Source organism: Triturus cristatus, chromosome 3_2 (genome assembly GCF_964204655.1).
Source record: "Triturus cristatus chromosome 3_2, aTriCri1.1, whole genome shotgun sequence".
Taxonomy (NCBI): Eukaryota; Metazoa; Chordata; class Amphibia; order Caudata; family Salamandridae; genus Triturus; species Triturus cristatus.
This window is the reverse complement of record NC_140584.1, coordinates 780311739-780337286: the sequence shown is the minus strand read 5'-3', so window position 1 is coordinate 780337286 and position 25548 is coordinate 780311739. Positions and strand designations below refer to the sequence as shown.

Sequence of the window (25548 nt, the reverse complement as noted above, 5' to 3'; positions counted from 1 at the left end):
TCTCAGTAGTATGGAAGCAGGAATGCACACAATTGTTATAGAGCAAGGGTTTCCAACCTTTTATGTTCTGTGCAGGTAATCTAGAGCTACTAATATGATTATTGTTATAAAGCGGCCATGTTAAACAAGGCTACATCAGTGGCCAGGATTACCACCAGTGTTCACCTAGGTGCACGAGGCAGGGTTGGCAGCAGTAATATAAACAAGGCTGTATCAATATGGAATGCCTCTGCTTGGGTAATGCATAAAAAGCCATAGCTGCAATGCCATTGGCACCCAGTTAATATTATTAGGAATTTCTCCCCAATGTACATAATCTGTCACTTAAATATCAGCCCTAAGAGTATTTTTAAAATGCAACCATTTTTCTCCAATCAATCAGCATATGAATTTTGAAGGTACACACCTTTTCTTCGCGAATGCACAGTTTTTTTATTTTGGTTTATGCATGTTAAATAAACCATGCAAAAGCTCTAATTGAATGCATGGGCACCACACAGGAAAACTATTTACATGTAGCTGGAGCTACTCCTTGCAGAAGCCTGTTATAGACCATGTGTTGTTGCCTTTTCTTATCATAACTGTCCGGAGAAATGAACTGAATACCAAACATAAAATGAAGCGGGAAGCATACTCATGAACCAAAAGGACTGGAAGCACTTACCGGGGACATGCTATACAGCACCCTGCACTACTATAGCAGGTTTATTTCACAAGAACTTGGGGTCAGAAATATTGGTAAGACATATTGAGTGTTTGACCACTTATTGAAAAAATAAGGAAATATATTCTAAAATCACTGACTATTGAAATAATTTCTTGAATTATCCGTAATAAGACAAAAGCAATGCTGTGAATGAATACATTTTATTAAAAGTTCTTGGAAACTGATTTAAATGTTAGTAACTTTAGTGGAATTCCATTTTTCTAAGGGAGCCAACTTTGCTGTTCATGGATCCCCAGTCACTGTATCTTTTGTACTCCCCGGGTCTAAGGAAGTACTGTCGCCCCCTGAAGTTTGGCTGCTCATAAAAGATCCAGTATCCCTCAAGCACGGTGCAGGAGTGGATTTCATGGTATTTGAATTCTTCATGTAGATCAGGACAATCCTCAGTGAACTCCATCATCTGCCCTCTGAAGTCCTCTCTCTCGTAGATCTGGATTCTGAACGTGCCTCGATACTGTGAGATGAAACAGTAAGGAACAGGGTTATGTGAAGTTATGTTATGCAATAGGAGCCAGCTTGGATAGCACGTAGAAACCCCAGTGTAAATTGTGCATGGAGTGTATATTTGACACCCAGCTGCTTGTTAATATTGCTGTAATAAACATTTTGGTAGAAAAATAATCCAAGGTTGTGTTCTCTGAGAAACAGAATCCGAACTATTGATCATTGATTGTAAATAAATGAATTTAAAATAAAACACAGACAGAAACAATTGAGAAAGGTACAGAGAAATTGATTATTAGGCTCAAGAGTGGACAAATCATATTATAGTGAACACTCTAAACTGCAATTACATGTGCTTGCTTCTACTGTTTGTATTGCCTTTTTTTCTAAACATATGCTTAACCCAATGTATTGAACTCATATATAAAGTATACAATAAGACAGCAAAACAACTGTCATGATTTAATCTGCAGAGGAATCTAAGGAAAACCAGCATGAAAGGGTTATTTTCAATTAATTTGAATTGATTTTAATTATGCAAGAAAATGCAATTCATGAGCAGAGTTGTAAATATCATTGACAATTGCACAATACCCTAAGTGAAATACCATAACCAGGCAAAGTGCGTGTAGTACAGGTGCGTTGGTACTAACAGACAGCCATAAACAATAGTCATTTTTGGCAAACACAGTAACGTTAAGGAAGGTTCACGTAGAGTTATTACAAAAAATGGTCTGTCCACACAGATGTCAACTGGTGTTTCGACCCTGTGGAAGTATAACAGGGTCTCATCAGGACTGGGGATGACCAGGGGAATTGAGAAGCGGATTAGAAAGAGGGAGGCGAGTCCCTGCGTACAATTAATCCGTGCCACCATAAAAATGCACCACAAAATAAAGTAATACTCACAGGGCAGTTCCTGGTGGGTAATTCAAGTATTCTCAAGGAGCAACAAACTCAAATGTAGGACTTGGAGGATTTCCGCGAGTGAATCTCAATGCCACCAGATGCCACCAGAGGTGTGTAATAATATGAATGTACTCACGGGTCGACGGTCTGAGGGGTTCTGAGACACTGGCGGCCTATTGGACCCACTGATGGTTTATCGGACCGCTGTGAGCGAATCATTGATTGAAGAGTTCGGATTCTGATCCCACATCAGGCACAAGGCTGGCCATGAAACACGTTTTTGGACTGTTTCCGCAAACTCCTCTCTCCCCCCTCCAACTGGGGCCCTCCGTATATTCAGTGCGATTTTCTTACTCATCAGGCACTGCCTTGTAAGGATATTGTAATTATTAGAGCAGTTTTGTCCGATAATCCCTACAATCTGGAAGCATTTCCTATTCACTTCTAAGGGCAATGAATGGGCAGCTGTTTTTAGGTCTGGTGTTACCCAACACCATTTGATTTTATTACAATTTTATGTATAAGATACTTAGATAAAGGGGTTTCAACCTTGTTTTTTCATCGAATGGTCTATTCACATTTTGCTTCCTCCCACTACAGCATACAACATGACACAATAGGTCAGCCTGCTTCAGTCACAAGTTACATCAAATCCCTGCATTTCACCCTTTCACAAGGAGCACATCTGTACAAAATGTAGTTTGCTTAGGTGCCAGTGTTTTTGGTTTTACTACATTATTACTTTATCCTTGCCTTTGTTTGCAGATCCTGATGTGATAGCAGGACACTCTCTAGCAGATGAGAGTGCATGGCACATTTCATCTTTATATTTTCCTCTCTCCTTTCAAATCTGTACATGTTTTTTGAAGTGGTCATTGTTTATCTGACTGCTGTTTTTTTACGCCATGCCAGCAGCTCACATGAACTCTTTGTGTCCTTCTTTCTCTTTCTTTTTCTTCTTTCTTTCTATCTTTCTTCTTCCTTCTGTTGTTTTTCCTTTTATGCCTCTTTCGTTCTTCCTTCCTTTCTTTCTTTCTTCTTCCCTTCTTTCTTTCAGATTCTTTCTTTCCTTGTTGAGGTGTTTCTTCCTCTTTTTCTTTCTTTCCTTCTTTCTTTTCTTCTTTTTCATTATTTCCTTCTTTTTTTCTCACCATCTTATCCAAAGGTAAGAGGCCTTTTTGCTTTGTTAAGTCTGTGTTGGCACAAGACCTTTTGATTTTACTCAAATTATGTGTATGACATAGTTACCTACAGTGGTTTTCTGCCAGATTTTGTCAATTAGTCTGTGGTTCTGTCACTCACATTTTTCTTCCACCCATTCCAGCATGCACCAAGGTGCAATGTGTCAGCCCACTTCAGCCATTAGCTGACTTCACGATAAGTTATGGGTTTTTGCCCTTTCACATCAACACACAAAGTAGTTTCTTTCAATGCCAGGCAGTACTATGCATATTTTTTCGACCAAAAACAACACTTTTGCCTTTAGTCAATGTTTTTGTTTAAGTTGATAAGGGGCCAGCAGTTTCCTAAACAATAAAGTCTTGCAAAAAACATGACAAAACAAAACATGAATTGCCAAAAGGCTGGAGGCCAACACCAGATCTATTGGCGTTGCTAATGCTTGTTTTTCCAAGTCATGGGAATTGTGTCTTTTCCCTTCTTATTTTGCTGTAGGACAGATTTGACAAAGATGTCTCATGCTTGTTCTAGTTGACTGTGGTAACTAATCCTGGTGTCATATCATGAAACCTGTCAGTGCAGACGCAGATGGGAACTGTGTGTTTGTTTTCACCAAAATTGGCCCGTATGTTGCACGCACAGTAACTATGAAGATCTCTAAGTTAGTGAATTGGCCACAGACATCACAACTTGGAAAGTTGGAGCAGTAATGACCTCTTGGGGCAATATCATGAACTGCACTGCTCCCTTAACCTCTTCAGTGCCCATGACGAGATAGTCTTGTCATGGAGCACGGTTGCGCTGTGCCCATGACGAGACTATCTCGTCATGAACCCCACCCACTAGTGCAACGCCCGGCACAGGAGGGGGAAAGGGCGTGGCACTGAAGGGGTTAAACGGTACACACTGGTTTTCTTGAATACTCCATCTACAGTGTATATGTTTTACTCAAAATGTCTATGAATTAGAACATTAACTGCGGACAGCCCTGCTTGTAAACAGAGAGAGGGAACCAAAAACAGCACTGCATGCACTCACTCAGAGAAATACAGACATAAATGTGCTTTAAACAATGCATTGCCAGAAACCCAGTTGTACATGATACAACCCTCAGTGTTTTCAAACTGTACTGTATGCAATGCAGACATTAACTACATGATTTTCAGAGATTATATATGTGCTACAAGTACAGCACTATTGGTAAAGAACACAAATGGACAGATCCCCATCTGCACACTGAATGGCATCATGATATTTCATGTATTTAGATTGTTGTATGCAGTATACACCACTTTTTGCCTCTGCATGGTCAATATACTGCGACCTAATAATAATTCCTACGTTTAGGGGTTTGCTTAGTGTTTTGGCAGTGGAAAAATCATTAAGCTCGTGTGATTATGCATTGTTTGTCAGTGTAAGTACCAAGGAGATGACTACAGCTCCTACTGTTTAGATGATTCAAGTTAGGGTAAATCTGACCCATTTTTAGATGGGCTGGCAGAAGACATCCTTTGCCCAACCAACACTGTTCAGATGGCAGTACAAGTGGCAGTACAAGTGTTGTCATCTGTCTTACATGCACATCAGTTGTCTGTGTTACTACCAACGTGGATGAGGAACCAAAAGCAGCCCTGGCGAAATGTTCAAAACAGCCCACTAACATTCCTCCCGTGTCTCTGCCAATATCCCTTTTCCATCCAATCACACCCAGTCTCCCACTCTATTTCTCTTCTCTATCCTACCTTCTCCCCTTCTGTTCTCTTTGCCTCATCTCTATTGCTATGACCCACCTCTCTCTCTCTCTATATCTCTTTTTCTTTGCCTTGTACGTCTCATATGCTTGAGCAATGAACCCTGGAGAGCTGTGAAAAGTGACAGCGACTACAGACATAGCAGTGAGTCTTCGAAAACTGCTCTCCAGTGGCTCCAGCCCCCTGGGAAATGCCTGATGAGATAAATGGTTAGTCCAGCTCTAGTTCTACAGAAGAACTTACAGGTAAAATATATCGGCAGGAACGAATAGTGTCGTTGTAACCCATCCACCGCTGGAAGTCAGGGTATTCTCCTCGTCTTAGAATGTACTGGTAGCCCATATAATGGGGCCGCTCATATAGAACCCATGGTCCGCTTTCCACACGGATGGAGTTGCACCGACTGAAGTAGGAGGAAAGGTCTGAAGAGTCGGTGCTGCACTCATAAGAGCGGCCCTGAAAGTTTCGATCCTCATAGAAGATAATCTGCAGTATAAAAAGGAAATGTGTAAGTGAGCTTATTGAGTTTATTCACCTATTGACAAGATATATATGTCTACACTATAGGCTTTATTCACAGTCTGTATTTACAGACTGCTTACTTATTACAAAATTCAATTCAGAAATGGGTGTAAGGAGAGGTATAGAGAAAGGTTAGTAGGGGTTTAGGGGTGGACAGACACCCACCCACCAAAGAGTAAGCCCATTGCTATTCACAAACTTTTCTTCTAAAGTTATTACAGTAAAAAAGGACATACATCAGTGGTTCATATATTCTAGCTCAGACCTGAAGAAAGTCCAGTACTACAAATGGCCAATCACTTTTTTTAATATATCTTAACAACTGCTCTCATATTCCAGTAGCCCCGCAGCAAAGGTGTGCGTATGGGTGAGGAGCACACCAATCTCACCTCTCTGAACACTGAGCTACGAGAGACATACACTGCGCTGAATTAATGCTACATTTAATTCACATTTCGTGTGGCAAGCACCATGCAGTGCAAAACACCCAACACATTTGGGCATTAATAACTAATTGGTCACAGGTAAACATTGTTTCCCAGAAAAACGCATGAATACACTTCAATGAGGATAACATCAAAGAAGGACAAAAGCACCCACATTGATCAACCCATATGTCGGCCATCTTGGAGTGTAACAAAGGTATTATGTGTGTAATGTCCAATAGCTTTTTAATCATGCCTGAATGTAAATGGGCATGGCAAATCCTCATCCAATGGCCTCATACTTCAAAAGCCATAATTCATGACTCATGCGAACTGCAATTTCGTGAATGGCCAATATGCAAGAAAATTATAATCAATGCATGATAAGTACATCATCCTTCTTATACCTCCAATTCACAAAAAGCAAATTCAACAAAAGGGCAAATTAAACCTACTAGAATACGTAATGCCATGTCTTATCAAACAACATTTGACCTTATACTATCTTAATTATATTATATAGTACAATCAAAATTATCTACATAGCACAGTAACATTATTTATAACCAATGCCCCATCCAATATTCAGGACATCATTAATTGAGCAACAACTGAGTGCGTGTCTCTCTTGACTGGATGTTAAGAGAAGTGAATTGGAGATATATATGTATATATACATAATTTAACTTTTAAAATACATAGATAAAAAATAAATATTTTAAGATAAAATATTTTAATACATTTTAAATTATAAATAATTACAACTTCAATTTACTAATAATTACAATGATCTAAATGAATTATATACATAATGTTTTGTAATTTCTAATACGTACAAATTAAATATAAAGTAGTCTATTGACAAATGGTAAATTGATATGTGAATAGATCTACACAAGTCTATGAGATTTTGGATGTCAGCGCAAGCTAAAATAGTCTTGTCAATAAATTGGGTTGGGTAAAGAAGCTAAAGAACCTGCTGCGGTATATGAGAACTATATTACAAACTCATAATTACAATGTTGAATACCCCATAGCCCCCTCAAAAAGGGAATTGTCTCAATGGGATTTGATGATAGAGAGAGTAAGAAATATCCGATATCTGAGGCAAAAGCAAGCAACAGCAGATCTGTGTGAATCATGAGAAATTAATTCTTCCTTCCAGTATTTATATGCTCTTTCTAATCATCTAATGTGTAACAAGATCAAAAGGTGTAGAATAGGACGCCATCCTCTCTCCCTTTAGGAAGTAAGATGGGCTGTGTGGATATGGATTGAAGATACAGGGTGCAATGGCTCATATTGTATTAGATTGTTTTTATTTTTATTATGTGTGCTGCAAAATCCTAAACCATAAAAAAAAATATATAATATAATATAAGGATCTGTCTCAATAAAATTCCTATTTATTTATTCAATATATGGATGTAACCTGTGCAATGGCAAGATCTTTTTTGGGTTTCAATGATTTTGTACTCTGATTGTATATATTTTAAGTATTTTAATAATCTATCATTTTAGTCTTTTGTACATTTTAAAGGTTCTTTTTAAAATTGATATTGTAGTGTTTAAGAGACATTTCTCAAACAAACTTTACTTTTTGTCTTTAAATGGGACATTAACAAATGTAAATTTACTCTAACACTTAGGGGCTGATTACAATGTCGGGCGGACAACACCGTCTTGTACACGGGAGCGACCGACCTCCGGTCGGCATTCCTGACTACCTGATTTGGATGCGTCGAACACTGTTCAGTCGCATTCTGACATTTCCATATGGGAGCATGTGTTACGGCCGGAAACCGACAACAGCACATGCCCCCAAAGGGAAATGGAAGGTGGTGTTAATCCCTGCATTCCCATGGCAGGCCACAGGGTGCAGGGATTAACAGGGGGGTACAATAGGTGCACCCTCGGCCCCCAACCAAAGGCGACACACACAAGCGGGCCCTGTAGGGCCCCCAAGCAATGCTTTCCCACAAATACCGGCATGGAAACCCTGCCTGAAACCATATATCGTAAACCCAAGGGCGGAATGACCGACCTTTGCGATTACGGGCCGGCCTCCGACTGGCCGATGGGCTCTTTGAGCCCGTCGGAACCCTGCCAGATTAACCGTCCAGTTTCAATCCCCACCTGCTGATTCATAATCAGCTGGTTGAAATTGAAACCGATGATGGTGGTCGGATAGCCCCTGACCTTTAGTCGGACGTTTTCCGAATGCAATCGTAATAAGCCCCATTGTAGAAAATGTACAGCTTTTGTCTGTTTACAATGTCGGAGTATAAATTTACTACAAAATGCAGACTTAGATGTCTCTTTTCCCTGTATGTATGCTTTAAGCAATTTGGTCCAGTAAAGTCAGGTTAAAGTTGACATTCCTTATTAAATGCTGTGCTCCCATGTACTTCAGCTTGAGGTCTATACTATTTGACAGTTACTTCTTTCCTATTGTTAACTTGCTGAGGAATATAGAGGGCAAGTTAGTGTCTTTGTCTTCGATTTATTTTTTAGGAGCTATGGTGTGTTAGTTTTTATACTGTGGGATACTACTGTTAAATGTATCTTCTTCTAACGTGAACTGGGGAATAGTGTCCCAATCATGATGGGACTGCAAAATATAGGTGCAAATTGTGCACTTGCCACTTTACATTAGTGCATAGTGCACAAAATAAAAGGTGCTTAATTTACTCCCGATTCCAAGTTTCATTCATCGGAATGAGAAAGAGCACATATAGATCATGTTATTCAGTTGACTTTCTGGATTAGCAGGCGTGGCTCACACACGTAGCTGCTAGCTTGACAGCTCTCCCCTCCCCTGCCCACTTCCTTTCTCGCTTCGACGCCGTTGAGACATTGTGGAGGAACGAGATAGAGAACCTCGACAGCCCAGGCGTGGTTAGACGCAGCAATTCCCTGTGGCTGGTTCGAGCAAGGGCAGTGCTGAAGTGGGCTGGACTTGAAAACGGTTCTGGTGGCCAGTCTGAAGCGGTGACAGCGCTTGAATCATTGATCCTGCAGCCACGCTGTGTTCTAGATGGTGGAAAACACCCTGCAGCAGCGACGGTAAGTAAAGCAGAGCTCAGGGGCTGAATTAGGGAAGGGAACTGCTGTATTTCGCATGCCCCCGGTGGTTCCTTATTCCCTTATTACCTGCTTCTACTGACTAGACTGCAGTAAGGGCAGCGTGGCTAAGTGGCTAAGTAGCTTGTGTGGCAGTGTGAAAGCGGAAGAGATATCAGCGGTGTGGGAATTTTTAGGTCTGCTGGACAATACCAAAAACCGAGAGAGGGACAGGCACCAGCAGCAGGGGGGGCTCCTACAAGCCTCTTAAAAGTCTCAGTGGAATTAGGCGATGCTGAATAGGCTTCTTATTTGTAAATTCAGGAGGATTGATGACTTTCGGCTGCCTCTGCCTGCTTTGGCTTGTTTTCCTGGGGGGGTGAGAATGCGCACAACCAACCTGAAACAGCGAAGAAAGATAATAGCGAAATACCACCCCTTCACCAGCCCCCAGGTCCAAACGCAGGGCCCAAAAAAACACCCAACACAGGGTGGAGCTTAAAACAAATGCACTTTTTGAGTCAGACAGGCAAGCTTGATGACCCTTCAGACACAGAGAGAACGCCTGAGACAGGGAATAACAAATACTGCTGGACCTGCAGCTTGATACAACCTGCAACGTGGAATCTGAGGCCAAGTTAGCCCCTAACTTGGCCCCGGAAAAGAACAGAGCTACAGGGGGCAAACACAGGTCCAAGCGCAAGCTCTATCCCTCCTAACAATAACCCCTCTTCCAACAATATCAGTAGCAACAGAACCCAGCCCTATCTGTTCCAGACGAGGCTACTCTCACTAGAGAACTGGCTAGTTCTCAGCCTTTAGCGCAACCACAAGAAAATATTCAGCCGGGTCTGTCTCTAAATACCTCCAATGGCCCTCTATCTCCTCAGGGCATTTATCCACTAGCTAGGACCTCACAGGTGTCAGTCAGTGAAAATGAAGAGAGGGATGAAACGTTAAGCCCAACGCTGTTACCAAGAAGGAGGCTGGAAGATGAAGAGACATCGATTCAAAATATGTTGACAACCATACTGGGCAAAATTAGGGATCTAAAATGGTCCCAGGCCCTAGAGATTCACTGCATGAGAGGGTATCGAAGTTGGAGGAAAGTATGTCCAATACACCAAAAAGAATGGGTGAGGCAGAGAGTCGCATCTTGGAATTGGAGGATAAACAAGAACCAGATAGAGCTGAAGCTCCAGGATTTAGAGAACTACAATAGGTGCTCAAACCTTCACCTAGTGGGAATCCCAGAAGGGTGCGCAGATGCTCAAGTATCGAAATGGGCGGCATCTTAACTAAAAACAGTGATACCGGAGCGATAAGGGGACTTGACAGTTACAAGATCTCACAGACTCCCCATGCAGAGAAAGTCAAACGCAAGATTCCCTCGGACAATATTATTGAACTTCGCGGACTACCGCTTTAAGGAAAGAATACTGAGTACTGCTATTGTTAAGAGGTCCTTCTCTACTTAGGAAATCCAGCAGTTTAAGCTATTCTCAGACATGTCAGTGGAAACAGCCGGGCATAGAAAAGAGTTTGTTAAAATGATCGATTTATTGAAAGAGAAGGGTGCACAGGCATTGATAGTACAACAATCAAAACCTAAATTTTTGTCCAAAGGACACTTTCACATATTTACTGATATTGAGAAAGCTCAATTGATGTTATCAAATTTGTCTGCGGGGGACAAGTGTGGTTAGCTCACAGGGCTGCGATTTACTAGTCTCATAGTAATGCATTGCTTAAGACGAGAGGAGGGGTGGAGCAGTGCTTAGAACACTAGTCCTCGATGGGGGGAGCTGGAGTACGCAAAGGATGCAATACAATGGCATCCACTGTTAGAAGGGGGGGGGAATAGTGGGCGATTCCATCTTACAGGGAGGGCACAAAGAGTTTGAGGTGTTTATGGTGGTGGGGGTGAGGTTAAACATAAAAGAAGACTCTAAATCTAAGTGCTTAATGATTTCAGGAGATGTATCAAATGTACTATATAGGTCACATCATCTGTTGGCATAAGAAACTGAGAATAGAATGCATGGGGGAGAATAGAAATTGCATAGGTCACTTCATCTTTAACGGAGCACTCAATGCACTTTAATATAGCCTTATAGCCCACCGTAGCATGCTATACCGGCTAGTAAAGCTATCTAGTGTTAAAAGCCCGAGCTGAAGGCGAGGGCCTTTAACAAGGGAGCGGGACTTTAATAGCCGGTATAGCCCAGCGATGCCAGGGCTATAAGGCTATTAGAACATTCTATAGAGGGCAGAATGTTCTAACAAATAAAACAAAGGATTCAGGGTGCGCAAGGGGTTTGAAATCCCCTGAGGCTCCCGGAAGCCTTTGTTCACAGCCACAGCTGTGAACAAAGAAACATTGGAATGTTGGAGCTACAGGCTAAATTGTTTTCAATGGAGCGCCCAACATTCCAATGTTTTAATACCTGTTAAATGCTTGAGTCACTTTAGGAATATTTGTTGCACTTTCAATTTATATGGGCCATATTCTAGTTGCTACTAATCCTGAGCGGATGGTATATAGTCATAATAGGAAGCAATGCACATTGTACTTTCTCTGATCAGTTATCTGTTATATTATCTGTTTACATTAGTACAAGTCACTTCAGTCATTTTATTCTAGTTATTATTAAATAATAGGTAAAGAGGTTCTGAAAGTAATCTCTTTTAATACTAATGGACTGAACAATAAACGAAAGGCCCAGGCAATAGAAAGCTGCCTGAAAAGAAACAGCCTTCATACTCCTGCAGGAAACTAATTTTAAGAAGACAAGCAAGTCAAGTAGGATTTTTCAACAGTGGTCTGTTTTTTATCGTCTATCTAACGCTAGCTGCGAACAAAAGGAGGTATTGAATTTTATAGGTAAACATGTATCATTCCAGGTAAAAACCACGCAGACAGATTTCGGTGGGAGTTGGGCCTTTGTAAATGGGAGTTTCAATCAATTCAATTTTACCATAGCAACAATTTACGCACCGGTCTTAGACAACCTGTTCACTTTGCTTCAGCTAAAACAGGCTTTAACCAATATCCCTGGTTCTATCATTTTGGGGGGAAACTTTAATTTTCTCCCAGAGCCACTAATCGATTCCTCCACTAAAAATTTAAAACTAAAGAAGCCACAGATGGCTATTGCTGTAGCTAATTGCCAAAGAGATTTAGATCTGATAGACCCATGGCACTCTCTGTTTCCTAGGAAACAAACTTTTTCATGTTTTTCAGCAAAATATAATTCTGCTTCTAGAATAGACTATTTCTGGATCTCACATGGTCTGAAAATGATCTCTTCTGAGTATATCAAAAATGCTTTTTCAGATCATGCATTACTTAAAATGGAAGTAGCAGCTGAAGGGTTAAAAAAAACCACTGAGAAGATGGTATTTCGATAAAATTAATTTAGAGAGGGAGGAATGGTGTACAGAGGTAACAAACAAAATTGATAGTTTTTTTTTTATAATACAGATACTGCCCGGGTAAGCATTGTCTGGGATGCCTTTAAAGCGGTATTACGGAATTTTACCACATCGAAAGAAATCCTACAGCAGAAGATTAAAAGGAAAACAAGATCCGAGCTCGATTTTAGGCTTGAGCAAGCACTTAGAGACCATGCCAAAATTACAAAACAGGAGCTTCCTCAGGCAAAGTTGGATATGCGGGAATATTATTATCTGCAGGGTAACATTGCTAACACTGCCTACCTCCAGAGGGTGTATGAGGAGAGCGAATACACGGGAAGATTACTGGTGTGGCAGGCAAAGGCTTGACAAACTCAAAATAGAATACTTTCACTGATGGATATGGATTCTAACACACAGATAACCGGTTCCTTGGAGATTGGGAAGGCCTTTTTAGGTAATTATGAGAAAATCTATCAGACGGATCACCAAATAAGAGCAGATCGCATTATAAAGTTCTTAGATAAACTGCCTATTCCATCCCTATCCAGAGAGCAATGCGAAATGGTAACGGCTGAGTTCTCTCTTGAGGAGATAGACACAGTAGTAAGGTCAATGGCTAACAGCAAAACAGCTGGGGAGGATGGATCACCAGTAGAAATAAATAAGAGGTTCACCCCAATTTTAAATATACAACTGCTAAAGCTTGCCAACCACATATTAAAAGGAGGAGAACCCCCAGCATCGTCCAACACCGCCGTGGAACCGGTAGTTAGTATTTTTTAAAAAGACAAAAATAAGAAAAATATCAATTCCTATAGGCCTATCAGCCGTTATAACATTGATTATAAAATCTTTACAAAGCTACTTACCAATAGGCTCAATAAGATCGTGGGATCAATCATCCATTGGGATCAATGTGGTTTTGCAGCAGGCAGGCAGTTCTCTTCAAATGCAAAGTTTTTAATTGAAGCTTTGGACTATTTTACCCAGCACAAAATAGAGGCACAGGTGTTATTTTTAGACGCCAAAAAAGCTTTTGATTTGGTGTCCTGGAAATTTCTTTTTTTAATTCTCGGAAGATTTGGGTTCTTGGAAAAATTCATACTTATAGTGAAACAGCTATACGACGACTCTTCAGCACAAATAATTATTAATTCTAGAAATATTGGTAGTTGTAGAATAAATAGGGGGACACGGCAGTTATGTCCTCTATCCCTAATTTTGTTTCCTTTATTCATCAAACCTCTGGCAATAGCTATTAGACAAAAAGCACTACAAACAGCGCCTTTGCAAGGCATGTCCAATATAAAATTATACGCTGATGATATGATTCTATTTCTCAGGCCTAGGGAGAATATTCAGAAGGAAATTTTAACAATATTTGTGTCATTTTAAGCACTGGGAGGGTACAAATTAAATAATGCTACGACGGAAATCTTACTTTGCAACTGCCCAGGTCACACACTAATACCTGATCTCCAGCCACTACATAATTAGAGGCCTAAGAGATATTTAGGTGTATTTGTGTCAGAAAATGTGAACAAACTACATACATTGAACTATGTTCCCCTAGTCCAGAAAGTCAAGCGTTTATTTGCTAAATGGAATCAACTCCCAATAGTTGGATGGGTAGCATTAATACGACTGTCTATTTTACCATTATTTAATTTTCTATTGGTGGAAATGCCCTTAAAAGAAATAAATGGTCTATTCTCATCCGTTATATGGGCCAACAAGGTATCAATACTAGCACAAGTTACTTTAAGTAACCCACATGAGGAGGGAGGGTTAGCTCTTCCAAACTTGAGGGAATACTATTGTGCAAATTTTGAACATAACACATATAGATTTTTTAACTATCTTTAATCCTCCAAGCACATATAACCTTTTTATAATAAAGATCCTGAAAGAAGACAAAATTCTAGATACTATGAGGCTAGTGGAGAATCCCAAAAAAGTACGCTAGAAGGTCTTCTAGTGGTTTTTAAAACATAAAGCTCAACTATTTAAGTATTTTGAAATACCTAAGATAAATGGCTCTACATGTTTGGCTGACCTTCAGGGTGGGGAGTATAGGCTGATCTAATCTAACATATTGATGAAATTGGAGGAGAACGGATATACTTATGTGGCAGATTTTCTCAGCTCTGTACAGAGATAGAATGCGGTCTGAGTCATTCTAAAGATATACTTAAATGGCCCTGTATCCAAATAAGCCACCTTTTAGAAAGTATTGATCCATCCACACTAAGTGCAAGACTAGAACTCACTGAGGCTCTATTAGAAACAACTAGACTGAGACCAATAAGTAGTTGGGTAAAAAATAAAAATAAACATGAGACTGTAAAGTTGTACAAAATGTATGAGAAAGTAGGCCTACAGATTTCGAGGATGATCTGGAATAGAATTAATAAATTACTAAGAGGTGCCAATTTCAGGAGAATGCAATTGTACACTAAATGGCTGATATATAGGACTCCATCCTTTCTCCATAGAGTTTATCCTCAGATAGAGGATAGAAATTTTCGGTGCTTAGCAGCAGGGGAGGTACATGGACTCACATTGTTTGGGATTGCCCAAAGATCAAGCAATTTTGGGATGAATTGAGATATACTGCAGAATGAAGCTAGGTCATCCACTAGTTATCGATAGATATATTGCAACTCTTGGATGTTTCCCAAACATAACAGTAAACATTAGACAAGAAGAAGGGCTTTATATACTGGCAAGATCACTAATCCTCCAGAATTGGCAAAGTGAGATCATACCTAATTTTCATAGTTGGCAGGCTAAATTACATAGTGTAAGAGAGCTGTAGAGACGATATGCCCTAAGGACGGGCTCGTACACAAAGTTTGAGAAACGCTGGAAGTCCATAGGAAGCTAGCCAGTAAATTAGATTAGATAAGTTCAGTTATTAAGGGGAAAATGTGCAATATGTGTTTACAATGTGTTTTTAAAGTATTACCCTCAGCGACACATCTGCGATATATCCTTTACTCTATATTTATGCTTTGTGGATGATATGCGCCAATTAAAATCGGGTACTGTAAGCACTTTATTTTTATACGAATAATTGTGTAATAAACTCTCAACAATAAAAATATATATTTTTAAATATATAGATCATGTTATTTCACATTCTGGGGTGCACAATCCATACAATTGCCATATTTACGCTTGTGAAGGATTTGCATCAGTTTTTACCGGCTGCAAACTGCAGGTGCAAATACAATGCAATGAATTTCTGGGACAAACAAAGTTTGTGCTTAAAACAGGGTTACCAGCCCCATCATAATTGGTCCCGAAATATTTGATAAAACAGGTTGAATTATTAGCAAGTGGATCTATTTCTTGTGACAAGTACAGGCATGAATGTACTGAGTGCTGCACAAAGCGGTTGTTTTCCGGTGCGTACCAAATCTGCCCTGCAGTGACAGGTTAATTCAAAATATGCAGTCAAACAGCCCTGGGCCTCTCCCTCGAAACAGCTCGTGAGGGTTGACATCAGTGTTAGCTGTGGCAGTGTTGTGTACGTCATTGTACCCTTACCCAGACGAAACTGGTCTCAGACCCCAGCTTTTCTGTTGTGGATGCTTCCGACTCCGAATCAAAAGAGCGGATGCCTGACATCTGTGTGTCAACAGGCAGTTATATAGTTTATTTTTTCCCCTTTGCGTGTATAATTTCTACCCTACCCCTGTTACCAAGACTATTTTATTTAGATATACAGAGCCTTGGGTTTGAAGACAGATGGTTTAAGATTAAGGGATAAACTGCATATCTTCAAACAAAAAACACATACATATTTATTTCAACATCAGTACAATGCTCTATAACAAAAAAAGGGAAACTGGTACCCAAAATGCTAAAGACTAGTTGCATGAAACCCAAGTTTCCAAACCTCTAACTGCGACAAACATTCTGCAATTCAGGTCTTTAATTAAAATAAGGGTGGCAAATTTCAGTTTGAGACTATATTCATTGGGCAGCATTGGTTTGTTCTTGCCCTGTATTAAAAGTACGTTCCTCAGTCAGCACAATATCTGAGAAAAAAAAATAGTGCAGTTTGAAAAAAGCTATATGTGAAGCAGCTGGTCAGCCTTACCTTCCCCATGTTGGCTTGTGTTACGCTGGCGGTGTATTTGCTTGTGCTCTCTGGCAGCAATCCATGCAGCTCTTATAAACGTCCACCGGTGAAAACAGTACAGGAACCCAAACAAAGGAACTCTTTGTGTGGAATCACAAAAGAATGTATAGCTCTTTCACCCTCCATTTAGCTGCCCTTTTCACTGTGATGTTTTTCCTTTGTAGAACTAGATTGTTAGATTTGCTTACTGGAGGTCATTTTGCAGGGTGGGAGAAGCTACTGATCTGCATACCACTGTGCTCCTGTCCACGTTTGTGTCTGTGCGTCATGTGTTATGTGACAATGTTTACTGCACTCTATATGTCTGAGGTATGTCACCGAATTTCGGTGACATCCCTCAAACGTATGGACCGAAAGCATCAGAACACGTCATATGGCAGATTCATAGCCCCCCACATTCATATGGAAACACCATGCCACTTAAGGAAATATAAAGTCATTATATCACTTGCAATGGAAAGAAATGCAAATCGCCTCTACTGCAAATTATGAAATGAATGGGCAAACAGTTAAGGAAAGCATGGGTGTGGGATTCATAGTGTAAACTATCATATTGTGGAGGGTTATAGCTACAACTGCAAGAGAACCTTAACCTCAATATCAACTATTTATTGGTGGATGCCAGAACTAGTCATTCCCGATCATATTCATTTAAATCATTTTTCCACTACATGTGCACAGTTTGTAGGACAGCAACTCAGAGCTAAATTAATGCCTTAACAATCTCATTAACCCTTACTCCCTCCTGATTAAGGCCTCTTTTTTAATCACGTCAAAACAGAAACATCAATGTTTTGAATCTAGACTCTTGGCCTAGAGTGGTGGCGGCCAATGTACGTCCAACATCACTCTATTAATCCGACTATCAAGATACCAGCACATTATGAGAATGATTTCCATTTAAATCCATTTCATGTAAATTAGCCATATTTGCATATCTGAAAATCTGACAGGAATCTGGACTCCTGGACTTATGCTGTACACACCTCGGCTAGACCAACTGCTGGTCTCTAGACTAAATATTTACATATTATTAGACCTGTCAGCCTTAGTGTGGTCTTTTCCCAACCATTTTAACTACTTACCTTCTATTTGCTGAAATACGTTTTTGTTAGCTTAAGGACTCTGTGAACTTTACCACTGTTAACCAGTGCTAAAGTGGGTTTGCTAGTCGGGACTGGCAGCAGTGTTATGTTTCTAGGGGTCCACACCAATTGTAGTAAGTACTTTAGAATTTTCACTCCTCGATTTTCAATGATCTATAGGGGTACATTTATATCTGCATAATTTATCATCTCGATAAAGATGACTGTAATTTCTACCTATTGCGGGGACATCTCTCCACATGCGTGCAACCGCTTATGGGAACAGGGCACTGTCTAAAAAATGTTAACCCATATTTCAACACGAACATACCCCTTTTTTAAATATGATTCCCTGTCTGCTGTTCCAATTTCAGACGTCCAACTAATGTACTTTGGTCCGATTGCGGGGGTGGTACCAATTCATGCATATTCCTTTAAGGGAACCGGGCATCACCTCTCTGGGATTTATATTTCAATACTTATACTACAAAATATTTCAAATATTGCTTCTCGCCAATCGGTCACTCCCACTGGTTTTGTGTTAGCACCTGTTTATGCAACACTTAGGTGCCGATCACGATCCGGTAAAAAATTTCCCTGTGCGACTCGTATCCGGTCTTTTTACCGTACGAATCGTACAAGTGCCGTACGAACTGGCAATCACGATTCGCATGGTAAAAAGTCCATACGAACCGCATTGGGAATCATTCCCCACACGTCCTCGGGTCGGAAAATGTGTCCGACACGTCCTCGGACGATTTACCGTACAAACGTGAAAAGTCAAGTCCGACCGAGGAATCACGATCCATCCCGTGCGTCCGAGGGCACAACCGTATGGAAAAAACACCATCCACACCGAACTCCTATAGCAACCATGGAGACATGTGCCCGCATACGCGCCCAACACTCCCCCCAGCCCCCGTACGTCCGACACGTACCCCCCGTGTATGTACACCCCCACCCGTCTAGGTACACCCCAGTACGTTCGAGTCGTACCCCCACCCCTGTACGAGCCGTACCACCGTCTATGTACACCCCAGTACGTTCGAGTCCTACCCCCACCCCTGTACGTGTCATACCCCCGTGTACCTACACCCCAGTACGTTCGAGTCGTACCCCCACCCCTGTACGTGTCGTACCATCGTGTACCTACACCCCAGGACGTTCGAGTCCTACCCCCACCCCTGTACGTGTCATACCATCGTGTACCCCCACCCCTGTACGTGTTGTACCACCGTGTACCCACACCCTAGTACGTTCGAGTCCTACCCCCACCCCTGTACGTGTCGTACCACCGTGTACCCACACCCCAGTACGTTCGAGTCCTACCCCCACCCCTGTACGTGTCGTACCATCGTGTACCCACACCCCAGTATGTTCGAGTCCTACCCCCACCCCTGTACGTGTCGTACCATCGTGTACCTACACCCCAGGACGTTCAAGTCATACCCCCACCCCTGTACGTGTCGTACCATCGTGTACCCACACCCCAGTACGTTCGAGTCCTACCCCCACCCCTGTACGTGTCGTACCACCGTGCACCCACACCCCAGTACGTTCGAGTCCTACCCCCACCCCTGTACGTGTCATACCATCGTGTACCTACACCCCAGTACGTTCGAGTCCTACCCCCACCCCTGTACGTGTCGTACCACCGTCCATGTACACCCCAGTACGTTCGAGTCGTACCCCCACCCCTGTACGTGTCATACCCCCGTTTAAGTACACCCCAGTACGTTCGAGTCCTACCCCCACCCCTGTACGTGTCGTACCACCGTCTATGTACACCCCAGTACGTTCGAGTCCTACCCCCACCCCTGTACGTGTGTCGTACCACCGTCTATGTACACCCCAGTACGTTCGAGTCCTACCCCCACCCCTGTACGTGTCATACCCCCGTTTAAGTACACCCCAGTACGTTCGAGTCCTACCCCCACCCCTGTACGTGTCATACCCCCGTCTAAGTACACCCCAGTATGTTCGAGTCCTACCCCCACCCCTGTACGTGTCGTACCATCGTGTACCCACACCCCAGTACGTTCGAGTCCTACCCCCACCCCTGTACATGTCGTACCACCGTCTATGTACACCCCAGTTCGTTCCGGTCCTACCCCCAACACAACCTCCTAAGTACGGAGCGCACCCCAGGCCCCAACATCACAACCGCATGTACGAGTCGTACCAACCCACACACAAGGACAGCACCGTACAACCAAATGGCCCATGTACACACCGTACACACGCTCAAAACGCACGTACGCAACCAGGCCAAAACTAAACAACACAAGAATACACCATACGAATGGCACAAAGCCAATAAACATGGCCAACAAACACTACAAAAACACCTTCACTGACCTGCAACTGCCAAAGACAAACAGAGGCCCAAAACACCACCACTACTTATAACACACCCACCCAAACTTCAAACACTGCCACACCCACCCATGGACCAATAAAAAGGGCCCACACACACAAACCATGAGCCTTTGCAACAGACTCACTGCTGCCAGACACCACAGAACCATACTACAAGCTACACCACACCTTACACTTGCACACCTTCACACAACCACCTTCACAAACACCCCCTCATCACATTCACACACACACACCCACAACCATCCACACCCCCCCCACCATCCCCACCCACACCCCTCACCATGCCCACTACCAAGAATCCAAAGTTCAGTAACCGAGAGTTGGAGGTCCTTGTTGATCAAATCCTCAGAGTCGAGCCACAGATCTTTGGAACATTGGTCAGAAACACCAGCCTGGCAGCAAAAACAGCCATGTGGCAGACCATCGTCGATGCTGTGAATGCTGTTGCGGACACCAGAAGGACCAGGCAGGAATGCCAGAACAGGTGGTACGATCTGCGGAGGAGGGTCCGAGCCAAGAGGCAGGAGGAACATGACCAGGCCAACGCCACCGGAGGAGGGCCCTCCCGCAGACCCGTACACTACCATCCCTGGGAGGAGAGGGTGATGGCCATACTGCCGGTGGAGGCAGTCGAAGGATTAGAAGGACTCCGAGACCCGGGTGAGTACACAAACAACGCACCTCACATGGGGGGAACGGCATCCACAACCAAAATCACTAACATGCACGCAACCACCACAAGCCATCGCATGACTCAACCACACTCCATGAGCACGCACATGCCACTGCTGCCACCATGCCCCATGCACCCAGCTGTCAAGTCACAGGCCACAGAAGACAACAGCACATGACACGGTAACCCGGATGGCGGGAGGCTGGGCACCAAAAATCACATAGTGCGACTCCGAAGCAGACAACAATGCACTCTGCCCATATGGCCTAGGTCACAGCCAGACAAACAGTGTGTCCCAACACAGGAATGACTTGCCAGCAAATGGCGGACGCCTTGCATCAACACATGGGGGTGAAGGCACTGTTTTGCACATGACAGCAGCTAATGAACAGCCAACATTGTGAAAGAGTGGCAGCACACACCACCACAGCAGCAGCGCACAGACACACATCACACCCAATGGGTGCCTGGAGATCAGAAACAAACTCACATCAACAAGCCAAGGGCCACTCAAAGATCTGCTAACAGTGTGTGCCCAGGAAGCTCGGCTGAGGTGACAGAGGGTGACACACAGAGGGAGGGAGAGGGGGACAGAGAGGGAGGGAGAGGGGGACAGAGAGGGAGGGAGACACAGGGAGACGGACAGAGGGAGGAGGCTGACACACAGAGGGAGGGAGAGGGGGACAGAGAGGGAGGGAGAGGGGGACAGAGAGGGAGGGAGACACAGGGAGACGGACAGAGGGAGGAGGCTGACACACAGAGGGAGGGAGAGGGGGACACAGAGGGAGGGAGAGGGGGACAGAGAGGGAGGGAGAGGGGGACAGAGAGGGAGGGAGACACAGGGAGACGGACAGAGGGAGGAGGCTGACACACAGAGGGAGGGAGAGGGGGACAGAGAGGGAGGGAGAGGGGGACAGAGAGGGAGGGAGACACAGGGAGACGGACAGAGGGAGGAGGCTGACACACAGAGGGAGGGAGAGGGGGAGACAGAGGGAGGGAGAGGGGGACAGAGAGGGAGGGAGAGGGGGACAGAGAGGGAGGGAGACACAGGGAGACGGACAGAGGGAGGAGGCTGACACACGGAGGGAGGGAGAGGGGGACAGAGAGGGAGCGAGACACAGGGAGAGCAAATCAGCCGTGTGGCGTGTGCGAATGTCTGCTCGTCAGCAGGTAGACTGCGTGCATGTAGACAAGGGTGGCCAGTCCCAGAACCCCCCCTCTTCACCATGGCAAAACACAGGGCCATGTCACAACCTGTTCACGAGCACAACGACAGCTACCTGGATCATATAAGTGTGTGGATCCACTCCATGTGCACATGTACAGTGCTACACGGAAGGCGCCAATGCATGGCTCGCAACACCTGCCCACTCCACTGCTGACTGCAGTCACACTTGACGCAGCAAGTAAGACTGTGCCACACATAGTTAAAGGGGCCAAAGTGGTGCCCAAGGGACACACCCATGCACAAGTGCACTGTGTGTGGAATGCAAGACAGATCCTAATTCCAAGAGGAAATGTGCCAACTTTGAAACTGATGAAACATGGATGTTGCATGGACCAAAATTAACATTGTCTCTCTCACACACAGGCCAACGTCGTGGTGCACCCCCCAACACAGGGGGGGAAGACTCACAGGACCTGGATCTGCAGGAGCCCGATCCCACCGGCAGCGACCACTCTCACCACTCTGTGGATGACCCCGACCGACCTGGCCCCTCTGGTGTCCAACCACCTGCAGCACCTGCGTCAGGTACAACTGTGCCAACCACCACCCCCACTCCTGCCACATCCCAGGAGACACCCAGGATCCCTGCCCCAACACCACAATGCAGCCAGGCTGGCCAGGAGGGACACGGTGTCCCGGGCACCCAGGAGGAGGCAGGCGACAACGCCAATGCCACCCCTCAGGGGTCCCGGAGACCCGATGTGCCCACAAGGGCAGGCCAGGCGCAAGTGGGCAGGGGTGGTGGGAGTGGAGGACGGCGGAGGCGCGAGCCTGATCAGTTGGCTGGGGATCCGGTATTTTCCCATGTCCGTAACATCCTGGACTCATACCGGCAGGACACCACGGGCATGGCCCAGGTTGTGTCCACCCTCAATGAGATCAAGGGGAGCCTCGATGAGATAAAGACCCAGCAGGCCCAGCAACATGCGGAGCTACATGCCTGTCTACTGGTACACCAACGGAGGATGGAGGACAGACAGGCTGAGCAAGTGACGGCATTCCAGGGGATTCACGCTACACTCCGTCGGATGGCCGACAACATGGCCGACCCTCCCTGTGCCAGAAGGCGGAGAACATCACCACCCACAGGGAGGGATCAGGAGGAGGAGGAGGAAACATCCGACGGAGCATCCCAGATGTCGTCACGGCCTGCTGCTGAGGTTCCCCGCAGGAGGGCGGGTCGTCCACGGAAAGGACCGTGAGGGTCGGCGCTACATCACCATCTCCCAGGACACCTGGCCTGGCACCTGGCCCACTGGAGCAACAGCATCACAGCATCAAGAGACATTCTCTGCCACATGGCCCTGCTGGTCACTGGCTCACCAATGTTGACAAAGACTGTGGCATGGACTCTGAGGATTTCCAATGGCAAGGACTCCAACTCCCCTACTGAACTTTGGATTCCAAAATCCCGGAAAGACCCTCACTTTGTCCCCCCTTGCCCCCCAATAATAAATCACACTATGAAGAGTAGATGCCTGCTGGTAGCATTATTACCTAACATGTGTCTTGTAAAGTCAAAACATGCCTGAGTCATCTTTTGTCTTCAACCACCCACACCCTGGGGCCTGAGTCTGGCACAGGACACATGGGTCACAGTGTATTAGGCAAGACAGACATGGAGCACCATACACACCCGTGAAGGGCCCAACCAGCTGAGGGGGTTACCGAACAACCGTGCTGACACACACATTGAGTACAGCAACAGTCATGCGCAGAGGTCAGGGATCCAGTCCAGTGTCCTGGGGGGCACCCAGGTATGTGTAGACAGGTGGCAGAACCATGTCCTGCAAGCTTGAGTCCGGTGGATGCAGAGAATGGGGGCCTGGCCAACGTTGGATGCATGGGGATGGCACATGTCACAATACCCACACAGTCATGGACATCATGCCCAATACACAGTCTCAGCCCACACACACAGCTTGCATCTTGCCACTCGACACATTGACACATAGCCACAATCAGGGAATACCATGCCAGACAAGCAGGATGCACCGTGGCAACACACCAGCATTGACTGAGAAGAGGCACCTTGGAGGCATAGGGACACCTTTATTAGTCATGTATTCGGGATTGCAGAGGCAACTCGAAGTACACATGAACACATCATGTGGAGTAACATGTGGGTCCAACACTGGCACCCCCCTTCAGCAGCACACATGCGTGTTCGCCATGGAACTGGCACACAAGCGTCGGCTAACAGCTAAATACCCACAGCTGCACACGGAGAGCCTGCCATACACCATAGATCCGCTGATGTCGAAGTCCCACACCATGTCAAGCCAAAGCTAACCGTATGTGTCCGAGGGCAGTGTCACACACATTGATGCCATCATCACAATCCCCTATCCCATCACTGATGACTGTCAACCAGGCAGACCATCTATTCAGGTGTACACAGCTGCATGTCGTGTCCCATGGGGATGCGACATGGCTGCAGAAGAACCAAACATCGACAGGGGCAGTGTGCATACATCGTGAACAACTGCCACACCCAATACACCCCAGATGCATCCCTTACCCCATGGAGACTTCCAAACGTGTCCGTGCCTGTAACGCTGAGTCAGCCCACGATGTCATGTCCATGAGGAATAGCAGTGCCACAACAATGCAACCAGCAGACGTCATGCGCAGGTACCTGGGGATGAGAGACACACAAGAAGTCAGCCACAAAAAGCACAGCCACTTGCATGTGCATTTACTCGACACATATATGGATGACAACATGCTAGGTCACAATTATGACTGGGGAAGTACAACCATCACTGGCACCATCACTCCAGTGACACACCCACACACACCTCTGACTCACGTGCCATACATGCAGGTGGAGACACACATCACAACGCATGCCACACGGGGCCAAATGCGTGCACACTCAGACACTGGTACTCACCACTAAGCAAAGAAGTCGCGTATGAGCAGAGTCCGGATGTCCTCTTGCGGCTCCACATCCTCCACATCACTAGCCCCATTGCCAAGCCCTTCGTCCTCCACGGGTGGATGGTCCTCGTCATGTTGATCCAGGATGAGTGGCACAGCTCTTTCAACTGCCATGTTGTGCAGCATGCAGCAGACCATGAAGATCTTGCAGACCTTCGCCGGGGCATATGGGAGTGCGCCGCCGGTCTTGTGGAGGCACCTGAATCGGCTCTTCAGCATGCCAAACGTCCTCTCTATCACTCGCCTTGTCCGGCCATGGGCAGTGTTGTAGCGGAGCTGGGCCGGCGTGATGGGGTTGCGGAGAGGTGTGAGCAGCCAAGGCATGTTGGGATAGCCAGCGTCCCCTACATGGGAAGCACATGGTCATCGTTAGAAGGGGTGAAGCGGTCGTGCTGGTAGGCTATACAGAATACAGGACAGACAGACTGTACCCACCAACAACACATGCCCGTTCGTTGCGCAGCTGCATCATCATATCAGGCATCCCGCTACGCCTCATGATGTAGGCATCGTGTGCTGATCCAGGAAAACGAGCACAGACATGTGAAATCACCATGTTGGACTGACACACCACAAGGGCATTGATGGAGTGGTAGTGCTTCCGATTGCGGTACGCCACCTCCCGTGCGTGTGGTGGTACCAAAACT

General features: G+C 44.8%; 1 protein-coding gene across 1 annotated transcript; it reads right to left on the bottom strand.

Annotated features, from left to right (window-relative positions):
• Window positions 1-848: 848 nt before the first annotated feature.
• Window positions 849-16586, bottom strand: LOC146858111 (gamma-crystallin M2-like). Its single transcript, XM_085648865.1, has 3 exons — window positions 16549-16586; window positions 5254-5496; window positions 849-1181 (listed from the first exon to the last, which is right to left on the bottom strand). Exons 1-3 carry the CDS (start codon window positions 16555-16557, stop codon window positions 909-911), a joined length of 525 nt encoding a protein of 174 aa, XP_085504991.1. The 5' UTR covers window positions 16558-16586; the 3' UTR covers window positions 849-908.
• Window positions 16587-25548: the final 8962 nt, after the last annotated feature.